General features: G+C 39.9%; 1 protein-coding gene across 1 annotated transcript; it reads right to left on the bottom strand.

Moving 5' to 3' along the window:
• Positions 1–2,006: 2,006 nt before the first annotated feature.
• Positions 2,007–21,643, bottom strand: mrrf (mitochondrial ribosome recycling factor). Its single transcript, XM_086097709.1, has 7 exons — positions 21,578–21,643; positions 17,346–17,525; positions 17,125–17,274; positions 12,586–12,704; positions 6,988–7,079; positions 4,868–5,027; positions 2,007–4,795 (listed from the first exon to the last, which is right to left on the bottom strand). Exons 2-7 carry the CDS (start codon positions 17,521–17,523, stop codon positions 4,718–4,720), a joined length of 777 nt encoding a protein of 258 aa, XP_085953835.1. The 5' UTR covers positions 17,524–17,525; positions 21,578–21,643; the 3' UTR covers positions 2,007–4,717.
• Positions 21,644–21,763: the final 120 nt, after the last annotated feature.

Raw genomic sequence — 21,763 nt, 5'->3', positions numbered from 1 at the left:
CAAGGAAGACTTGCGGCAAGCTTTCAGGGGCATTACATCATACTGCCCCCCCCCCCACCCACCCCACCCCAAATTTAGTATGAGCCTCGTCTTCATACAAACAGAAAAGGCTCCTGATAGGAAAAAGGTTCCCCATCTGGTTTAAAGAATCAGACGTAATATAAAATATAATTGCCATTGTGTCTATTGTCATCAATGTCCACCCTGCACTTCTCATCTTCTACACTGCTGGAAACCCTTGATTACACTCGTCTCCTGTAGGTTGGGGGGGGGGGGGGGGTCATTTTAGCCTTACGGAGATAGCAACATGGAGGGCACCGCTCGCCAGTCACTACAGATCAGGCCGTGGGGAGGAAATGGTGACGGACGTAAAGCTAAATATGTAATTCCTCCCATGCCGCTAATCATTTGAGATTGGGCCACTTTAGACTGAGGAAGGCTTTGTTCAAATAGAAGAGGCAGGAGGTGTGTGGAAGCCCCCCCACCACCACCACCACCAAAAAAAGGGGGCAGTGTGGTCCCCACTAAACGTCAAGGGGAGTTACTGAGTGGACGCACGTTCCGCTCCATCCAAATGGCTCGCAGGCCAGACAGACAGGAGCAATTCTGGGAATGACTGACGTGCCGAGTGCGGCGGAAGGAAACACTCTCGCCGCCCGCTATTAGTTTACCTGATTATTAGGATATCCAACTTCCTCCTTAAAAAGAATCTCAGTCAGCCGCAGAAAGTAAGCGCGTCCACCTGTAGCGTTGGGTGTGGGGGGGGGCTACATGTGCCAAACCGCACCAGAACAAGGCCTCACATCACTCGAGCTCAGCCAATTACACCTATAAATATTAATAGGCTCGTGTGAGCTGACTGAAAAGGTCAGAGATGCTCTTATGAACATCAGATTCTTTTCAATTTAATTTGCATAAGCAGCCATTTACGCACAATGCGTGTCCCCTTGGAGAGCTTTATTTCATATTCATGCGCTGATTGAATCCTCAATGGCATCTTCTGGGTGGCTTCACGCACTCTTTTTGCACTCCAGAGGTGATGAGGGGAGAGAAAAGACTGCTTTTGTCTTTGCTACATTGTGGGGCCCATACACATGTGTTTTTTCCAGGTTTAAATACCATTGTGGGGACCGACTTGAAATTGTGGGGACATTTTGGTGATCCCCACAAGTTCGGACCTCTTTTTGAGGGTCAAGACTCGGTTTTAGAGTTTAGGTTTGAATTGGGTGCTGGTTGAGGTCAGGGTAACGAATGGGGGTAGACAATGCATCAAGTCAGTGAGATGTCCCCACGATCATACAAAGACGTGTGTGTGTGTGTGTGTGTGGCTTGTTGTAGGCTGGCGTCATGCTACTCTCAGATAATACAGAAATAGAGAAGTACGGAAAAGAGGATGATGGGAAGCTGTTGTGGCGACAACATGAGTGCAAATTGCCCTTTAATATGTCCCTACTTGCATTTTAATATGATATATCTGATACAGTATCTGAACTACATAGAGACAGTAGGGACACAAAGAAAATCGAAATTTTCAGTATTTTTTCCATGCGGAGAATTCGTTCTTTTTTTTTTTAATCACTTTAAACATATAGCGATTGTGACCTAATTAGTGTCTATTCCAATCCACTTTGGGCAAGAGGCAGGGTACACCCTGGACTGGTCGCAAGTCAGGGACATACAGGATGGACAAACAATCACACCAGAAGAAACCCCATGAAGAAGCTGAACATCTCAAATGTGAGGCTAACCACTATCCCACCATGATGTTAGCTTGTAGCTAATTAGCGCTTAGTTTTATGACACTGCAAACTAAAACTACAATAAAAATAGTGTTGGACTAGATATGAACAGCCTCTATGTTCATACGGAGTGCTTCTCAAGTGTTTGTTTTTTACGCCAAGAAAAAGAAAATATTTTGCGCCCCCAAAACTCTCCGCTGTGACTATACACATATAGCCAATACTCCTTGTGCACTATCTGACAATGAAAGGACCACTAACACCTACTGTAGTGGATGTGCAGTTACACTTTATTTTTAGTACAGAAAAAAAAGTTCCCTATTTGAGAAGGACTGCAAAAAGGTACAAGTAGATAAAAATCTTCAGCTCAGTTCAGTGAGCATCAAGTGGCATAAAAACATTAAAAAAAAAGAACAAACAACCCCCCGCAATTTCACTCATGGAGGCAGCACACACATACGAAGCTAATGCTAATCAAACAAAACTGAATGCAGCTCTGCTTACCCTTTAGTGGTTATTGCTTGAAAATGGCTCTGGATCTTAGTTGAGCGTAGTCGGTCATACCGATGGTAAATGGCGGAGCCACTCGGTGAGGTTGTGGCTATAATGTAAATTAGCCGAATTGTGACATGATCATTTGTCAAAAGTAAGAACGGCACTATTCAAAACAGTTGACCCACTTTCCATTATTTCCTATGGGGGGGGGAAATGCTTGAAAGTCTATATTACAGTACTTTCTTTTTAAAGGCAGACTTATATCTGGTAATGGCTCACCTATTCAAGTGGCCAGTTGTATATACCGTGATAATCAAACTTTTCCATCCATGGTTTTTGTGTCACAGTTATCACAGCACATGTGTGGTTATCTTTCCTTCTGTGCACCAAAAGCAAATAAAAGGCCCTACTATCAAATCCCCCAAAAGTTTACTGAACTAATTTAGATTTGTATATTTTTCAGCGGAAGTGCCAAAGGACATGCCGTAACTTCAATAAAGATGGAAGGCGCCCAGTGCACAGTTTTTTTGCGGCAAACATTCAAACCGCCCCCACCCCCAAAAAAACTTAAAAAAAATAAAAATAAAAAGAACCCGTCTTCCACTTGATAAATGTCGAGCTAAATAAAGCTATCAGCTGAAAGCAATTTCCTCACGCTTGGCCTGCGTTTGTTGCGCCAGAAACGTGGAGATTTTCAGCCCTCCATCGATCATGAAGCCTCCGTTGCAGGCCAAGGTACACAATGCCCCCAAAATTGCTGACATCTGGACACGGAATGGCCCGGAGAACGCTGCCATTTCCACGCGAGGCCGCCCGCGTCCCCTGCACAGACGCTCCTTCGCTAAACTCCTTGTTTATCCAACGACTCTCTGCTCTGTTTAGCCCATTAAAACCAAACCGCACTGAAGGATGCAGGCCTACTTCATTTTAACACCCTATCTTTAACAAAGGGAAAGCTTGATAGCATGAATCAATCACGTGTGTTTGTGAGGCCGCTGGACTGCACCCAAAATAAATCATGTACAAATAAAGACAAAAACCACAGGAAGAGGAAAGCAGGAGTCTATGCTAATGGCTTCACTCCCATTCATACAACCTGACGACTATAGGAGTTCCATACTGGGGTTTTTTCTTTTTTTTTTAAGTGCAACTATTTCAAAACAAAGCCAATATTAAAAGCCTCCCCTCCACCCTAATGGACCATTGTGGTGCCGACAGTCAGATCCGTGCACACAGGAAAAGTCCATTATCACTCAAACTAATGGAGGAGAAGGAGGAGGGGGCCGGGTTCGACTTCAAACTGAAAGTGGAGAAAAAGAAAATAAGAGCGATCACGCACGCACAAACTTGTACTACAAAGCGGTTTGGCTTTAATCGAGCCATCAATAATCATTTGAAGGAGGGAAGACGTGTGGTCAATGGTAGACATGCATACGCATTTTCAATCTTGAATGTGAAGCAAATGTTTAGCAACTCGTTGACGATGTCTGCTTTTGCCACCAGGACAAAAAAACAAAACAGCCAGTTGACATCCAGACGGGTGCGCTTGTTTTATATAAACAGACAGCGCTTGTGGCAAGAGGTTTGATGAGGAGGAAGCCCACAAATCCCATTAAAAAGCCATTCCTTTCCAGTGCTGTATTTATTTGAAGACGACAAAAGGAGCGAGACAGAATGGATGTTTTTTTCTCTCTCTCGCATCTTCACCAGTGATGTGGCAACAACAAAGTCTAAAACCGCTTGGAGTGTGATTACACAACAACGACCTGGTAAAAAAATAAATAAAAAACGGAACACTGTCATAATGATCCACCATTAACCTAGAATTAAGAGAAGGTCTGACAAATTTGAATTTGTAATATGCATGCTACGCCGGTCGTTGGCGTAAAGAAACAACCATCCGTCCATTTTCTATTACAGTTTGAACAACATTCGGGATACAACTCAACTGGTCGCCAGCCAATCGCAGGACAAACAAGCATTAGGTTATGAATTTACTGTGTCAGTACACTACTCACAAAACGTTTGGCTTGTAGGTAAAATTTCAGGATGAACCTAAAATGTGCTGCAATAATGTGTTTTTACAAAATATGAAGCTATATAGTAAATAAAAACTTTGCAAATGGCCGTAACAGAAGCTATGACGCGTTGGTCCACCATTATTACGCATGTTTTCCCAGACTATCATTTTCTGTGTTTGCATATAAATGATAAATAAATGTGTTGCTTCAGATTCCCAAAAAACAACCACTGTCATGTAAGATGACCAAAACAATGTTTTTTTGTTTTTATCCATCTTCAGTTCATGTGAACATCAGCTTACAAATGTGAAACCGGCACAAAAGTCCAAAATCTATTCCCACTGTGTTCATGTTTCTGTAGAATATCAACACAATGCGTACTAAACATGTCCGCCTGTGGGTGTGGCTGTGACAAAATGCTGAAGTATTGAAACTAATAGCAGCATGTGTGTCTCCTCACATTCAACTGAGCAGCTCTTTGGTCTTGGCTGCGAGTTGCTTGTCAATGTCTGCTGTGATGCTGTCGACCATCTGCTGAATCTGCAAAGGCAATAAAAGACGCCGCCCATTTAGTCGCGCTCGTGAAGACGAAAACCTCTTCCTCCCTCGTACCTGTTTCTCGACAAGTCGGATGGTGTCCTCAGATTGCCCCTCCTTGGCCTTTTTCACTTGCGCCATAGCGTTTGAGCGCACTCTCCTCACAGAGTCTTTGGCCTTGTTGCTGAACTGCTTGGCCGTCTTGGCGAGGTTCTCCCTGTGCTCGCGTGTCACTCTGCGAGGGAGTAGACCAAAAAATGAGAGCAAAACAAACAGCAAAGTTTAATCCCTGGCACACAAACGAGGGGTGCACATTTAAAAAACCCGCAGTCGACTTTTTGGTCAGACTTTGCTGACGTGTGATGATGATATTAAACAGGTTTTTCCCGACCATACGACGATTTTAGGCAAATATTTTCCCAGAGAAGCAGCGAGTAAACCCAGAGAGAGCAGACCTCCACCAAGGCCTGGATCATTTCCCCCTGTGAAATCAACAAACAGCTGCGATTGAGGATGTTTAGAACTAAAAGGCAACACAATTTAATGTTATACAACCTCCATTTTTCTATACTTCTTATCCTATTTAAGGTTGCAGGGAAGCGTGGCTGCATGATATGCAACGCCAAGTTGAGCTGAATCGCTCCAAAAATACAATAATCCCATCACATTTATTCACTTTTGACAATTAACAGTTCAATCATAACGAAGGTTTATTGTGCGCTACTCAAGTTGTATCGCACACAAACCATCCTTGTGTGGATATATGACCCAACTCACCTTTTATTATACCTTCAAAACAAGTGCGCACCAAAGTGCTCAAATCAGGCTGTTATTTGTTGAAAGTTTGTAGCTGCTATTTTACAAACAATCACTCCCCAAGGCTTTCACTCCACAACTGAAACATTCATCAAACCGACAACTTCGGTAATCACCTCGCTTGTTTTAATCATTCACAAAATTGGACTCGCCGTGTCATTTTGCTTCTTTGTCCTTAATTGCCGTTTTCTAGCCTCGTGGACTATTTGCAAACAATCCACGAGTAGCATCTATTTAGTGCAAACAATGCGCTCTAATTGCTGATTCCACTGCGAATCAACGGGCATCTTCTTCTTCTCTTTGCAAATGCAAATGGGGGCTCGGGAGCGTGCCGAGGCTGATTGGAGGGGGTGGTCGGGTGGGTGCGTTGGGAGAGCGGTCCGATGCTTGTGTCCCGACACCATCAGACTAACACCTGCTGCTGCCGCATCCGCCAGGAAACATGCATGCACATAAACTGGCTCGCGCTACATCTTATATGCAAATGTGAACAATACAGGGAGCAAAGGACACACACACACGACAAAACTATGTTGGTTTTTAAAACAACAGTTAATTAAATATTATTTTAGTCTTTATTATTTTTAATTTATATCCCTCTTTTCTTTTCTTTTTTTTACACATCAAATATTAGAACTTTGTCCTTTAATATTAATTAATTAGGTCATTGATTTATTTTTGTACCACAGTACAGCGGTCGCCAGCCTTTTTTCGCACCACCAAGCGGTTGCACGAAAAGACATAATGAATTGATTGAAAATACAACTGACAACATGGCAAGTCAAAAGCCCTCTGTAAATTGGACAAATGGGAGACGAGATGCCAAAAACATGCGCTTGGCAATTAATCAACTTCATGTGCTACACGTCGATGCGGAATGGTAAAGTTGACATGCAGACTAGTCGAATTATCTGTTCAAATCTTACTCATAATATGACTTATATAAATTTTTATGGAATTTATACTTTTTTAGCATCTCACAATATTTTGACTTTACTCTTGCAATATTACAACTTAAACGTAAAAGTTAGCTTGTGGGCCTAAATATTCAGCCATCCAAACTGTGACAAACACATGCAATAGAAGATTAAAAAAAAATAATAATAATTATATTTAAAAACTAACATATTTACATATTTTTGTTGGCAACCTGTTAAACAGTCTTGCCACTTCCTGATCCGATTGCATCGCTACACTTATTAACATCGACACTGTGGTAAAAGAATAACAAGTCAATATTTTCACATCGATGTTTTGCCTGAAGGAAGAGTAGATAGATGACAGAAAAAAACAGCGACACAACAGGGAAAGTCTGGGTTTGTGTGTGTGTGTGTGTGTGTGTGTGTGTGTGTGTGTGTGTGTGTGTGTACGAAACTCACTTAGGAACAGGCACCTTGATGATTGTCCCGTCCACCTCAGGGTTGAGGTTCATGCTACTCTTTCTCAGGGCAGAGGCAGCTGCCGCGGTAGCCTGAGGCAACGTGCACACCAACAAACACACATGCGCACACACGCACGCGCAAGAACACACACAAGAAAGGTGGGGTGAAAAAAAAAAAAATCACAAAAAAATCAAAGCTACAACTGCAGGTTGTGGTCTTTCGCCAGCTGGCAGTCATTACGGTGTTCTGTATGCTGTGTGTGTTTGGGTGGGGAACTTGTGTATGCGCTTGTGTGGCTGCCCGTACACTGTGGAAGTGCCTTGGGCCACTGTCAGCGCCAAGTCCTGTGGGACAGGGCTGAGAGGTTGCAGGGCAGGGCGCTGACCCTCAGTGACCCGACAAGTGAGTCTGCTTGCAACACGCACATAAACACACGCGCTCAAATGAGAGTTAGGACCACAGTTAAAAAAAGAAGAAGAAAAAATGTCCTAAAAAGTCATTTTGTTTATTGATGATGATAATGCCATAAATAACTCCTGTGGTTGATGGTCGATCAAACAACAACTAATGTGCAACTTGACAACATCCAACAAGTTCCAGAAACGGAGACTTTATTCTCATAAAATTGAGACTGTTTTCATACTTTTTTGATCATTACAACTTCATTCTCATAAAATATTTGCAAAAATACAGCAAATGTAACATGACTATTTTCTGACTAGTACTTCTCTATTCATCTCTCAAGTGTTGTTGTAAATTCTTAACCTTTGCCTGAAAATGAACAACTTTGTAATAATAAAACAATTTCACTAGCCCTAATGTTTTTGTTTTGTAAAATCATAACTTTATTTTCATAAATTACTGTATAACGTCAAAGTTTATTCTCTAAAATTATGTTGTTGTTTTTTGGGGTAATGAATGATACAACTTTATTCTTGTAAAATATTCACAACAAAGAAAATATAACGTGACTATTCTTGAACAATTTTACTTTATTTTCATAAAATGAAGAACATTTGCAGATGTCTTCCCCCCAAAAGAATAAATTTTCTTTGTCAAAACAAATTTTTGTCTTTTGTAGACTTTACACTGATCTAATCGGGTGGATTGGACCATATTTAGCATTTTATGCAAAATCGGTGATCTTATTTATCGGTTTTACGAAATTCTATTACATTACATGTTACATATAATGTTTATCAGCATTTTTTGAAGAATTGCCTTTTTATTATCCGTGCATTCCCTCAACTGACGTCAATTATATGTGGGTTTTTGCTATTCATGGTACGAGCCAGTCCCTATCCCGCGGGAATGGCAACGGTCGACTGGAGATTAAATATAAACGTTTTTTAAATAGATATATTGGTCCATCTTAACGGCTTTTTCAAACTTGATCAATAAACGGCCGAAAAATCTGGATCGTGTAAAAAGCCCAGTCTTTAGTTTTACAAAATGTGATTATTCTTGCAAACAACTTCCCTATGTATTAAGTTTTTTTTTCTTTTTTTTTATGTATACGCTTTTGTAAAATTCCAATTTTAGTCTCATACGTATGACTTTATTCTTGTAAGACTATTTTTTACTTATCTCTTTTTTTCCCCCCAACAACACATTTAGCTTGCTAGTGTTTCTCTTTGCACTCCAAATCATGTCATGTGATCCACGCGTGGAATCATTCTTTATGAAATCACCACAGGCTCTTGTTGCTCATTTTTGTCTACCTGTTGCGGTTGTATTATTGCCAACAGCCATTAATGCACCTGAATATGCAGTGAGTAGAAGCTGAGCTCGTCGACTGATTAGTGTTGTGATCTAAACTGCAGAGAGTGATCCTTCGTTCAGGAATGGCCTCATTAATGTCAGCCTGATTGGACATCAGATAGCCTTAAAATCTGGCATCATCCTGCATGACATTTGGAGGCATGTAGTAAAAAAAAAAAAAAGAGCTGAACACAATCTTGACAATGATCATTTGGACGCAAAAGGGCATTACTGAGAGATTGTAAACATCTTACCAGATGCTGCACTTTGCAGATTTTGGAGAAAGAAAAATCACTTGAAAACAATTTAGCTGCATGACAATTCCCTATGCTGAGCATTCCAAAGAGTTTAAAAATGCATGAAATGTTTGCATATTCTTTGCTTTTTTACCCTCCCTTCTCTCCTTTCTAGACAGCTCCTTCTGGTGTTTTCCACTGGGGGGGGGGGGGGGGGGTGCAGTGAGATTAAAGGAACGCATTTGTGCACATAGAATTAATTAATTCAGCTCTTGTTTCTTGTCTTTTGCTGAAATCGCCCAGAGAGCACAGACCTCTGCTTGCTCTCTTGGAGCGGCGAGTGATAGATTCGGCTCATACATATGTTTGAGTGTTCTCAGCATCATATTCATCACCGCTTCTGAGCTCATGACGGCCATTTCTTCGCGTGAAAAAAACAAACCGGAATCTTTCAGGTCAGGTTCTCGTTAATATGCAAGTGGGGATCGGGGGGGAATTACACTGAAGTTTCACATCAAACGGAGGCGGCCCCTCGATGGAAGCCAAGAAGTGAGCGGAAAGGAATGCCAGTTGCTTGCAGTGATGCTCACCTACGCACAAACACAGGCCTGCTGCTTGTTAATGAATGGCTGGAAAACAATTGAAGGGCATCTGGAAGGCAAAGTAATGGATAGGCATCATTATAAGCCTATTAGGTCTGGGCACGGCGGCCTCACCTCTGTGTGCGACGTGCACGCCAGAGAGGTGCGTTTGTTGTGTGTCTGCTTGAGCGTGCGTGTGGTCTGCGGTTAGAGTCACTGCTAAGAAACACTTACCAGAAGACCACTGGCTGGGGGCACTTGTGGCTAAAAATGCAGCCCGCGACTGAAAGGCTCCCCAAATTCCGTTATACCCCCACTACTCTGTATCCTATCCCCTTGGCGCTCAAATTTCTAATAAAGGATGGGCGAGTACCGAGGTATCGGTGCCGATACCAGCCTTATTTCAAAATATATCAGTACTTGTGATGGTGGCCAATACCAGTATCGGTCACCGAGAAAATTGCCATTCATTTCATGTAATTTCATTGCAGTCATTTTTTGGGGGGAGGATTTTATGTACTAGTGGTATCGGTAACTATGACTCCTCAAGAGTTAAGTGTTGGTATCGGCCTGAAAAAAAGTGGTATCGAACATCCCTAATTTGATTTCCAATCACTGTGCCATGGCACATTACATTGAGATTATCAGGTGTGCCGCATGAAATGACCCATTTTCCCTGAATGGTCACGTAATGGTCCGAAATGTATTATTTATTTACTACAAATGCTACATTTGTTCACCTATCTATGCCAGCGGCCATTCGGTCCATAACACCTTATCTGAGTTGGTTCATCAAGTCTGATAAGACTCTCCGTAACAACCCAAGCCAATCTCAGCTCTTCCTTGATATACAAAGCTGATCTCTCAGTCAAGATGTTTAACATGTTTCCTTGAAAGCAATGTACTACTTTCCTATTTTAAAAAAAAAGGCTTTGGCACTATTTTGTGGAATCTTAGAGCATTTTCAAGATGGCACCAAAAATGCAAATAGGTGACTTTTTCAGTAAATAGCTGAGGACAGTATAAACAAAACATGAAAACATTTACTGTATGAATAAAAACATGTCAGGGATTTCTTTCCTTACTTCTTTTCATGTGGCTGTTTTTATGTATACACACGTTTGCTGCAATTATAACAACAGGTTAGTGATTGACTACTGTGCATTCCGACTTACAAATTTGCACCACGTCACAGCCGTAGGAAAGGAACAAATGCTATTTTGTCTAAGTATTAAATCTTAATTCCATCTTTTAGTGTGTTAAAGTTTACATTACTAAATATAAATATTGTTGCTTTAACTGCTAAACTTCATATCAAGTCAGGAGTTCTATTTTGAGGTAAGTGAAAAAGAAAAGGCAATACGTGATTGCGTAATGTGTAATTAATTGCACTTAAAATAAAAAAACATTTTGACTTTCCAGACCACCAATCTGGATAAGTCTGGACACTATAAGCCTACTGGATGAACCAGAGCTGTGATTAGTACAGTGTTGTATCGTTGAAGAAGGTAAGGAGGGGATTTAAAAAAAAAAAAAAGGAAAGAAAAATAATTAATTCCTTCCTAACCTGGGGGTAAGATGAGGTCATTTCCTATTCGGTGACAACGTGCACACAGACCTATCTACATATCAGCACACACACAGTTCAAGTTCTTGGTGCTATCTTTCACTCCAGAACAAAGGGCTCCTCGAGTGATCCATCAATTAACATATGAGACCAAGTTGGCGTGAGACGCTAAGGTCGGGTTTCATTTATGTCTGCTCTGGCTCTACTTCAAGCCTCGGATTATTACCTCTGCCAAGTACGAAAGAAACAAGGCCAGGGGTACTGTTTTAACAGCAGTTTGTTTGTCAGCAGGATTACGGAAAAACAACTTAATCGATTCCCAAGAAAGTTTGTGGAGTGCTAGCACATGTGCTTCGATAATCAATAAAAACATGGTAGAATTCTGGATCATTAATTAGAATATTAATTAAAAAACGATGAATGCTAGCTAATTAAGAATGAATTGACATTTAAGCGCTTCGTAACTGAAACATTGATACAGTGTCACTGCATTTACTTAGCAACAACTTAGAAACAACCCACATGCCAAAAAAGCACTTGAACAACTATACGAGTGTTGGACGAAGACAAAATGCAAATAAACGATAATAAACTAAGAGGTTTGAATACTGCGAGTACCAAAAGTGGGCGGTCCATCAATCTGTCCATTTTGGTGACGATGGAAAAGAAACTTCCACTTTCCTTTCTTTTCTTTGGTCCTTCCTCGGGTCTCCTGACGGTGGTGTTCGGTTTAGGTGAACGGTTTGGGATTTTATAATAGGTTTTTGGTGAACTGATGAATTCACACACAAAAAAAAAAAAAAAAAAAAAAAAGGAGAGCAATGATGATGACATGTCAAATCGGTAAAATTACCGAATGAACAATACTGAGCTCTTAAAAAAATAAAAAAATAAAAATAAAAAGGAAAAGAAACTTCCCAAAAATTCCCGAACTGTGCACATTGACGGAAGTACGTTTTTGTAATAAATTTGGCACTCCATTAATGACGGATGGTGACGGATTGACGAAACATTGACTGATGCCCACCTCGAAAGACGGAAACATAGATGGACGCTCATTTTTCCTGCGCAATCAACGTATGACGGATTGACGGTTCGGCTTGAAATATTGACGGATTAACCAACTGTTGCCAATTGCCGAATGACGGACGCTCAAAATTCATTGACGCGCCCAACGCCCACCTCTGGGTGAGTACCGTATTCAGGCCATATTAAATTGCTATTCTGAAAGCTCAGAATGAAAAAAAAATATGGATGGTCAAAAAGGCAAGGCACACGGCCCCTGAATTAAAAAAAAAATAGGGGGGGGGGGGAAGAGTACAGCCCCATCACTTGTGAACCAGGATGTGTCCTAGCTCGCTGGTGTGTATAACACACACACACATGCACTCACACCAGTAAAAACAACTTGTGTTTGTTAGTGTTGCTGGTTTGTGAGTGATGGTCTTACCTCGGGGTAGCTGCTCATATTGACCATAATGAGCAGAGGGGATTTCATGGAGACTTGGCCGAGCTGGTTGAGAGGGAACTTCCCATCTGGGGTTGACACCACAATGTGGTCCAGAGCTCCTGCACAGTACAACAGGGCACATGTATATACACAACTGCATTACTATACATTTGCACTGTCAACATTATTTCTATAGTTTCTTTGATCTCACAAAAAGAGTTGCGAACACTCATCATAAACGATTGCAACTTTTGCCCCACAACAGTGGGAGCTTACGAACGCTCCCCAATTGGCTATGTTCTGGTACATTTCACCATCGCTCAATGTGCATCGGGAACTGGACGTGGCTGAACGCAACTGAATAGTCAGCTAGTGACCAACAACAAATGTGGCTCAAGAAAATGTGTTTTGGTTATTTTTATGGGCACCCCTCCTTCCTTCAGTGATGAGAGAAGCAAAGGTGTGTTGACCTTGACCTCCCCCGCCCCAATCCCCTTTCCTCACATCTGGCTAACCTCAGACGCAGTTGTTTCCTTCTCTTCCACCTCTGCCTTACATCACTCTGTGCCTGCTTAGGCTGCAGAGGTTGCAACTCACGACACTGCTGGTGGTACGCGCAATTTGTGTGTGACAAATAAGAGGTTGAACGAGAGATGACAGTCATTTTCTTGATGCGATCGTTTCATCATTTGATTCCAAGGGTCAGATACAGAAGATATGTAGCATATAACGATGGCCACGGGGTTTTTAATCCGAAACTATGACCTTCAGCCTGTCCGTCTTTGTTACTTATGCCTTGACGATGTGCACCTACACATCTGTTAGCACTTACGCCGGCCAGACAGGCGGCCATTTCTTTACCAGGAGAGGCAGAGGTAAGAGATCTGGGAAGGAAGAATATCAGAAAGCTCAACCACATTACTTGACGTGAGAAAACATTAAATATGATCATGACAAAAAAATTGGGTTTAGCCTTTGACAAGCATGATGAATTTCCAGGAGATTGATCATTCACATTCATCAAATTGATTGTATGTGCTGTACTGATTTCAGTTTGTTCACTTTAAAAGTATCCATTACTGAATAGGGTATTAATGAAATAAAACCTCTGCATATTATTATAATTAATTCCCTTGGTTCATTCTTAAACAATTTATCTTTTTTTTTTACATTTGGAAATCAAAACTGAAAATGGCAACTCTGGAAGAAAGGGGGCGGGGGGGATGATGCTACTTGAATAAAGTCAGTAAAATGTGTAATATGATGAGAAAAACATTTAAATATTGCAAGATAAAAGTTAATACTCTATTATGAGAATATAGACATGTTCAGGTTTATGGAATTTTACGAGAATAAAACTAGCTGAATGCTGTGATTTGAATGCATGTGGAATGCTTATGAAGTAAATTGAGAGATAAATTATGAAATGATGACCTCCTGGTTCCTCGACAATGCACTTTAGCAACTGCGCCACCGAACAGAATCAGACACCTGGTAATGATGATAAATTATATGTATGGAAGTGGGCATGGAAAGTGATACTTAGAAAAAGTTAAAAGTCTGTCCCATTGAAAATGAATGGGGAAAAGTTGATATTTAACGTTAAATTGTGCGAATACTGTAAGTAACGTGGAATCAGACGATATATACCCCGTGAGGCGTGAATTTTTGAAGAAAGTTGAAATTTGAACAGTGTAAATCGGAAGTATTATGTGGGAGTTGTTACACAGCAAAAAAGTGTGGAGAATAAAAATCACAATAGCATATGTGGGAATCATGGTCATGAGAAACACTCAGTTTCACAAAGTTTTCGAAGAATAAAGTTGCATTTTCTGACATTTCTCAAGAGAAACGACATTGCTTTGGGAGAACGACGCTGTAACATGATCAAACATTTATAACTACGCATTTCAGAAAAAAATTATTACATAATTAAGACTCTGTTATGTAATCCTTACTCCATCACAGGCGTTACATTGAACATTTCTTGTTTATACTTTACATTTATGCCACTTTTAAGGTCTTTAAAAACAATGCAAACTATTGAAAAAGAAAAAAATATTGATTATATGAATCAGGTGTGCTATCAATTTGGACAACTATCATAGATTTATGGATGTTTCCTATGATCATAATAAAAGGACTCGTAATCCAGATATAAAACACTAACTGGTTGAGGAAAGTGCCAACAAATGGATTTTAGTGTTCCGATGCCATCAACCTCGTTAAGCCAAAACTCTTGTAAAATATTAAGAATAGAACAAGAAAACAATATTAACAGCAAGGGAAAACAATCTTATGTTGTAGGCTACACATTTTCGGCAAGTATTCGTGAAACGTGTCACTGTCCAGTGCGTTCTTCTTTTTGAAGGCTTGCGACTGACTGAAAGATGACTGCATTGAATACATGCATTTCCCTACAAGTCAATCTACTCCTTCGAAGTATCGATCTTGCGTGGAAGTTTCCCTGGCAACCCCGCTTTGACCGCAACAACCCCGCGGATGTTCTCTCTCCATCTATCTCTGGCTTTCTACACACTTTCATACAGTTAGATCCACACTTACTGCTGATTAAATCCAGATGAGAAATGTGTGGGAAACACACACACACATACACACACGCACACACACACTTGTGCACAAGACACACACGCACACTCGGACATGACGTCATTCCGTTCCACCATCTCATCCCTCCTGTCAAACCTAAGTCCTGCTGCCTCCCTGGATTACTGTGCAGCTGGACAGAAGAGAGGCGGATGGACAGATGGATGGATGGAGGAAAGGAGGTAAAGGAAGCAGATGGAAATTAGAGTTCTTTGTGCTTTGAACTGACTTGTAATTGAAAATGTTTGAACCAGAATATGAAAGAAGGAGGGTGTCGAGGAGAAAGACAAATATGAGTTGGGAATAATCTTAATTTAACATAAATACCGAGACATTGACCATATATGGACTTTTCTTCTATTGCTACTCACTTCTATGTAAAAGCAACACATGACACTGTAAGCCATAAACAAAAACATTTAAATATTGATTACTAAGTTAAAGAAACACATATGGCCGTGCAATTAATCAAAATTAAATTACGATTTTGATTATTACAATCCGCGATTACAAAATTGCCGGAATCGTACAAACAAAAACGATTATTATTAATAGGGCTGAAACGAGTCCTCGTCATTTCTGCCTCAAATACCCGCTGAGATAGTCGTAGTCAAGCTAACAGCAGTATGTATGACAGTACGAGGGGGTAACGCTGAGAGAAACCCAATTTCAAAATAAACCTTACCTTACCAAGTAGATCAATGCATTGTCGCGCTTTTATTTTGAAGTTGTTTCCGGTAGCGTGTCGTCACGGTAAAGGACTGATGACGTGTCTATCAAAAACCTATGCTAATGCAGGAGTAAAGTCATAAGTGCAGTAAATATTTGGATGAAACATTTATAGGCCATAAAAAAAACACACAAATGGAAAAAAAAAAGGTACATACAGCGGTAACTGAGTGTGCCCTCTTCCTGCCGTATTACGCCACTGTGCAAACTTGTTCATTCACCATTCATACCTTTGAAACGTAGCGTAATGGAATAGGGCCTTGAGAAACCGAGGGCCCACTGTACTGTATATCGCACTGTGCAAAGATATTATTGATGATGACACTTGTACTTAAAATTTCATTTTAACGCCATTTAACAAAATGGTGGACAAATCCTTTCTGACGCAGATGATGATTCACTGATGTGTCAAACTGCACCGGTATAGCGCCAACTACTGCCAAGGAGGACTTGCTCGATGTTAGATTTTCTTTTTCTTCTTCTTCTTAAGTATTGGTGGCTGATACCGGCACCCTCTACGAGTACCCGATTTCTTAAAATAAGGCCAGTATCAACCCGATACCAAGTATTGGTACTCTCCCATCCCTGATGATTATATCATACAAATTGAGTTTTCCATGGCATACAATTTTAGTGATGCAGTTTGCATTGAGACTATAGCAATTATGCATCTATTTATCCTTTTTTTTTTTTTTTTACTCCACTCAATATCACCTATTCATACAGTCACAACTATGGACAATTTTGAATTTTGAATTAACCTGACATGCATGTTTTTGGGATGTGAGAGGAATCTGTAGTAGCCTACAAAAACCTACATGCAAACTCAACACAGGTAAACATGCTAACCATTACAACACAGCGCTGCAGCAGAAATGCTTATTTCGAACCTGAGTAGAACTCGCTCCTTCCGCCCATTAGGCCTTCCATTTCATCCCCCTACGACCCTAAACCCAAACTAAGCTAGCATCTCTCCATTCCGGAGGCACCGGGTCATGACCTGGATGTAGTTGGGGAAATGATGGTCAAACTGGGGTCAAGGTAAGGCCATATGGAGCAATCCATGATGCAAACAAGGTGTATTTTTATGTAGAAATTAATTATATTTTGTGGTAGTTTCGTTCCAAAAGCAGCTGAATAAGCTTCCATATTGTGTATATAAACTTATGAGTTAGAGAAGGGAATACGAGGATGAGATAATACCGGGTGACGTTCTGATGTTAAGGTTGCGTGTGAAGTCATCTTTGAGCACATTGACGACCGCCGTCATGTCCTCCTTCAATTCCTGCAGACTGATGATGTCTTCCACCAGGGCGGCGCTAATATTCACCTTCGCTTGTCCCTTTGCCTTGGCTAGGAAGAGGACGAGAAAGACCGTTGAGCGAGAGACAAAGCCCACAAGTCACTACACAGTCCACAGTAACCTTTAGCCTTCTTGGTGGCATAGAGTCGGACGCACGCGGCAGGGTGGCACGGGCTGCTGGGAAACAAAGTTGGGGCGCCGCTGAGCTTTGCGGGGACCACGGGGGCACACCTGAGCGGTCGCACCACCAGGGACCGGAACAACAGCGGATGCAGTCGGCTCAAATGATTCACCGCCATGACTAAAAGAGTAAACATACAAACAGAAGCATAGTTTTCATTATTTTGCATATATATGTACCGTATTCATATCTGCCCCAAAAAAATTCTGTGACAATATGAAATGCTGATTCTTATCTCATTCACTGCCATTGACAACAATAGACGTCAAAAACTCATTTGAACTATTTCTATTAGTTTAACATTTTTTTTCCATTTTTGTTAAAAGTATGAAAGCGTAGAATTTTTTTTTTACATTTAGAACAGATGTAAAATTGGTGATTAATCGTGAGTTAACTAGTGAAGTCATGCGATTAATTACGATTACAAATTGTAATCACCTGATGCCCCTAATTTTTAATAATCTTTTTTCTTTTTTTTTAAAGAAAAGATTATTAAAAATTAGGGGCGTCAGGCGATTACAATTTTTTATCGTAATTAATTGCATGACTGCACTAGTTAACTCACGATTAATCACAAATGTTATATCTGTTCTAATACAATTTTTAAAAATTCTAGGTATTCATACTCTGTGTAACTAACAAAAATGTTAAACTAATAGAAATAGTTCAAATTAATTTGTGACATCTATAGCCGTCGATGGCAGTGAATGAGTTAAATAAACACCAGGCAGTGTATCCCACACCATGTTAATACTTGGGCAGGCCACCCAAGAAGTTTTCAAGAAAATTTGATAAAAATTAGAGCTGTTAAACGATTACGTTTTTTAAATCAGATTAATCACATCTTAGAATTTTGATTAATCATTTCCATGAATCAATCAACATTTTCCCCCGCCAAATTTGAAGAGGACCGGTTATGTGTTCATTCTTTTGACATTTAATGTTATGAGGACGTCTTCAACATTTTTGATCCACTGCATACGCTCATCCTCCTCTTTTTCTAATCAAGTAATTACTTGCATAATTTAAAATGGAAAAAAAATAACCCAATATTTTGACATGAACAAATATTCTAAATGTGATACGCAAACATTTATTAAATGCTTTACCTTAATGCATGTAATTATGTTTATTGCTCAAACACAACATGTGCTACCTTAAACGTAGCCATCCGCTGTCACCCTAAAGGATCAATTTATTATTAACGCAATAATTTTTTGTGATTAATTAAAACAGTTAACGCTTTAACTTTGGCAGCACTAATAAAAAACATGTCACGACCAGATATACCGCATGTAACATTAGTTTGCCGTCACTCACTTGTGGATCATGAGGTTAGAGGAGACGCAAGTAACAGGACTGACCCCCCCCCCCCCCCCCCCAGTCCACCCACCCAAGTAGATTTCAAATCTATGGCAAACACTGTCAAGGAATAACAAAAATCATCCTAAACATGCACCAGAAATTACATTAGTGATATAATGAGGCCTCATGCAAAAATATAAGCATAAGATGTTCTATTTTCTATGCTAAATGTAATCAAACTGGATCCAATCAAAATGGAGTTGTTTTTTTTCTAACCATACAGACCCACGACAAATTTGGCTCAAATTGGAAGCGACGGAAAAGTGATATAATAATTTGAATTTTTCCAATACAAAACCATTCAGTTACATTTTAATGAATGTTTATGTAATTTAAAAATATGTTTTATTTCAGAACAGAAACATCTTTGGAATGTCGCATATAAATAAAAACATAAAAAGAAGAAGAAATCTCACACAATGATGAGTAAACCGAAGTATAAATCAGAAATGATTCATAATTTATTTGACTACAATATTTTTATATTAATTTTGCTTGATTTAAAATACATGTAATTAATTGATTTAATTAATAAGTGTATTTATGTGTTTTAATTTATCTACGGTAATCAATGTGTGGGTGGTCACAAAATGTAACCGGAACATCTTTGAAAGAAAACTCACTAATGCAAAAAAACCACATTGCTCTGAAAAACATTTGAAAAAAAAATAAAAAATCTGTAGCTGTGAAGAAAGTTGAACATAAACAAACCAACACTGCTTCAATAAATATTAAGACAATAAATTCCTTGATGGAGATTAAACGTTAAGATTTCTTCACTGGAGTTTAGTATCAATCTTTTAGTAATATATAAAAAAATGAAGCTCTAAAAATATGTGCAGTTTGACCTTAGTCCTATTTTTGTTTTAGCAAATTTGAGGGATAGCCTGCCCCCGTGTTAGGCTTATTACTGCACCTGTACTTATTTTAAAAAGTGGTGGTAATAGCCCATATCAGCCAGTAGGAGGTAGGCATACATTTTGTACAAGCACTCAGTCATTTCTCCAACTGAAGCACACATACAGTGCTGATGTTTGGGGATTCCTAAAGGGGAACCTCCCAGACCATTCAGTAAACACATATACCAGACTGTCCAGCCCCTCTGACTTTATTATGGACTCACCACCTCCCACCTTGCAGACGGAACTGTGCTGCTCAACACAAGTACAGACAAACTCTGGAGTAACAAAAGACGGCAGACACAAACAGACTAAAGCCTGTCTTTCAATGTCACTGGCTGTGAAGAACTCTCCGTGAGCGTATAGGGGAGAAGCATACCACGGCGTTGGACCAAAAACAGAATGTGGCTTATTATACTGCTATGATAAATGAAGAATTTGGAATAAAAGTCAGTGCCAACATTGCACTGCTAAAACATTTCAAGTGTTTTTGGGGGGGTTTCTTCAGCGAGGAGCACTCTGACAAGAACAGGGCAGTAAAAATGAATGCACTTCATGTCAATGTTGACTTTTTAAAATGATGTCAGATTTCCAAAATAAAAAATGCTATAATTTATGTGTTTTTTTTTAAGTGGTATGGCCACAGTCCAACTCGTTACTACTAAAAAAATAAATCACAAACCAAATCAACGAGGCACACGTCCAGAGATGAACTGATATCCAAATATGTTCAGGGTAGACTGTGGACCACCACCGCATCCCATGTTAAAACTCCTGACAGGCTTTCAAAGCCCGGCAGGCAGACTTTCCTGACAAGCTGATATGATCTGACCCAACTGTGGGAGAGCAAGTCAGCTCCGATGTGGGACGCTGACGGAGCTCCTTGGAAGGGAAATCAAGCAGAAAAAGTAGAGCACAGGTGGTCAATGGGATACTGTAACATCACATCCTGCAGATGCAGCTGCAGTCACACCTCCTCTATTGCAGCAAAGCAGGGAGTGAGCCCGTATCAGGTCTCCTTTGTATAGTTTGTACAGTGTGAATTTTTTTTATATCTGATCATGCTCTTTCTGGTTTAATCTCTTCTCTATCAAACAAAAAACAAGGTTGAATATTAAGTATTTGCAATGCAATGTAACTAGCATGTCATGACACATTTGTACATTATTTATCTTCAATAAATAGCAAAAAAAAAAAAAAAACATAATTCATCCAGTGAGGGGAAATAATTATTGTTATACGAGTGAAAATAATTATTTTTCTTCACACAAAAAATTCTACTTGGGAACTAAAATGTGACTGACTGTGGCCAGCTGCTATCTATTTTTGTTTCTTTATGTTTTTAAATTACGTTCTTTGTAACTGAATTCTGTGGAGAAGGGACAGACTTGTCTTCTTTCTGCTCCATTTCATTCTAAATCGGAGAACATTTGTTTTTATATTATACCGTTATTTATTTTGTAAATGAATTAAATAAATGAATCAAATGAAATGAGATGTACTGCTGCACTTATGTGGCGTACATTAATTTGACAAAACTGTCCGAATATGACTAAAATGTATAAATCGCGTGACATTTGATTCGAACTGTCCACATAACTCGTTTAATTGAAATGAAATACATTAATCAAATCTGACATAGAAGAGAGTGCTACAATATGATGTAAATACGTTCTGCATAGTTTTGAGATCCCGTGAAAGTGGAAACTGTTATAGGAGTATGTTTAGCGTAAGAGTGAAGGTCGTTGTGCTGACTGACACGTTTTTTTCTCCTTTTCCCCATCTCGTAGCACGTCGGAAACTCAGAAACGACAGTAAGAAACACAGCGTAGCAGAACTATTAAGAATAGCACAGTTTCAAACATATATAGCACGTTCAATGATACAAATTAGGGGTACTTCACTTACTGGTGCGATCATTCACAAAAGCACGTTATAGGGAAGCAACACTGGGCATTTAATCGTCATCGTCCCTCGACGGATATTTGAGACGGTGGCGCTTGAAATGTTATACAGAGTGTGCCGACTGAGCGGGAACCCTCCTGACGTAATGTACTCTATTTTTGAACTGGGACATGCAGAATTCAAAACGAG

The sequence above is a fragment of the Leptonotus elevatus genome, chromosome 15, assembly GCF_054856555.1.
Source record: "Leptonotus elevatus isolate MCC_2025b chromosome 15, RoL_Lele_1.0, whole genome shotgun sequence".
NCBI classification, from domain to species: domain Eukaryota; kingdom Metazoa; phylum Chordata; class Actinopteri; order Syngnathiformes; family Syngnathidae; genus Leptonotus; species Leptonotus elevatus.
The sequence above is the reverse complement of the archived record's forward strand: the minus strand, read 5'-3'. Positions and strand labels throughout refer to the sequence as shown.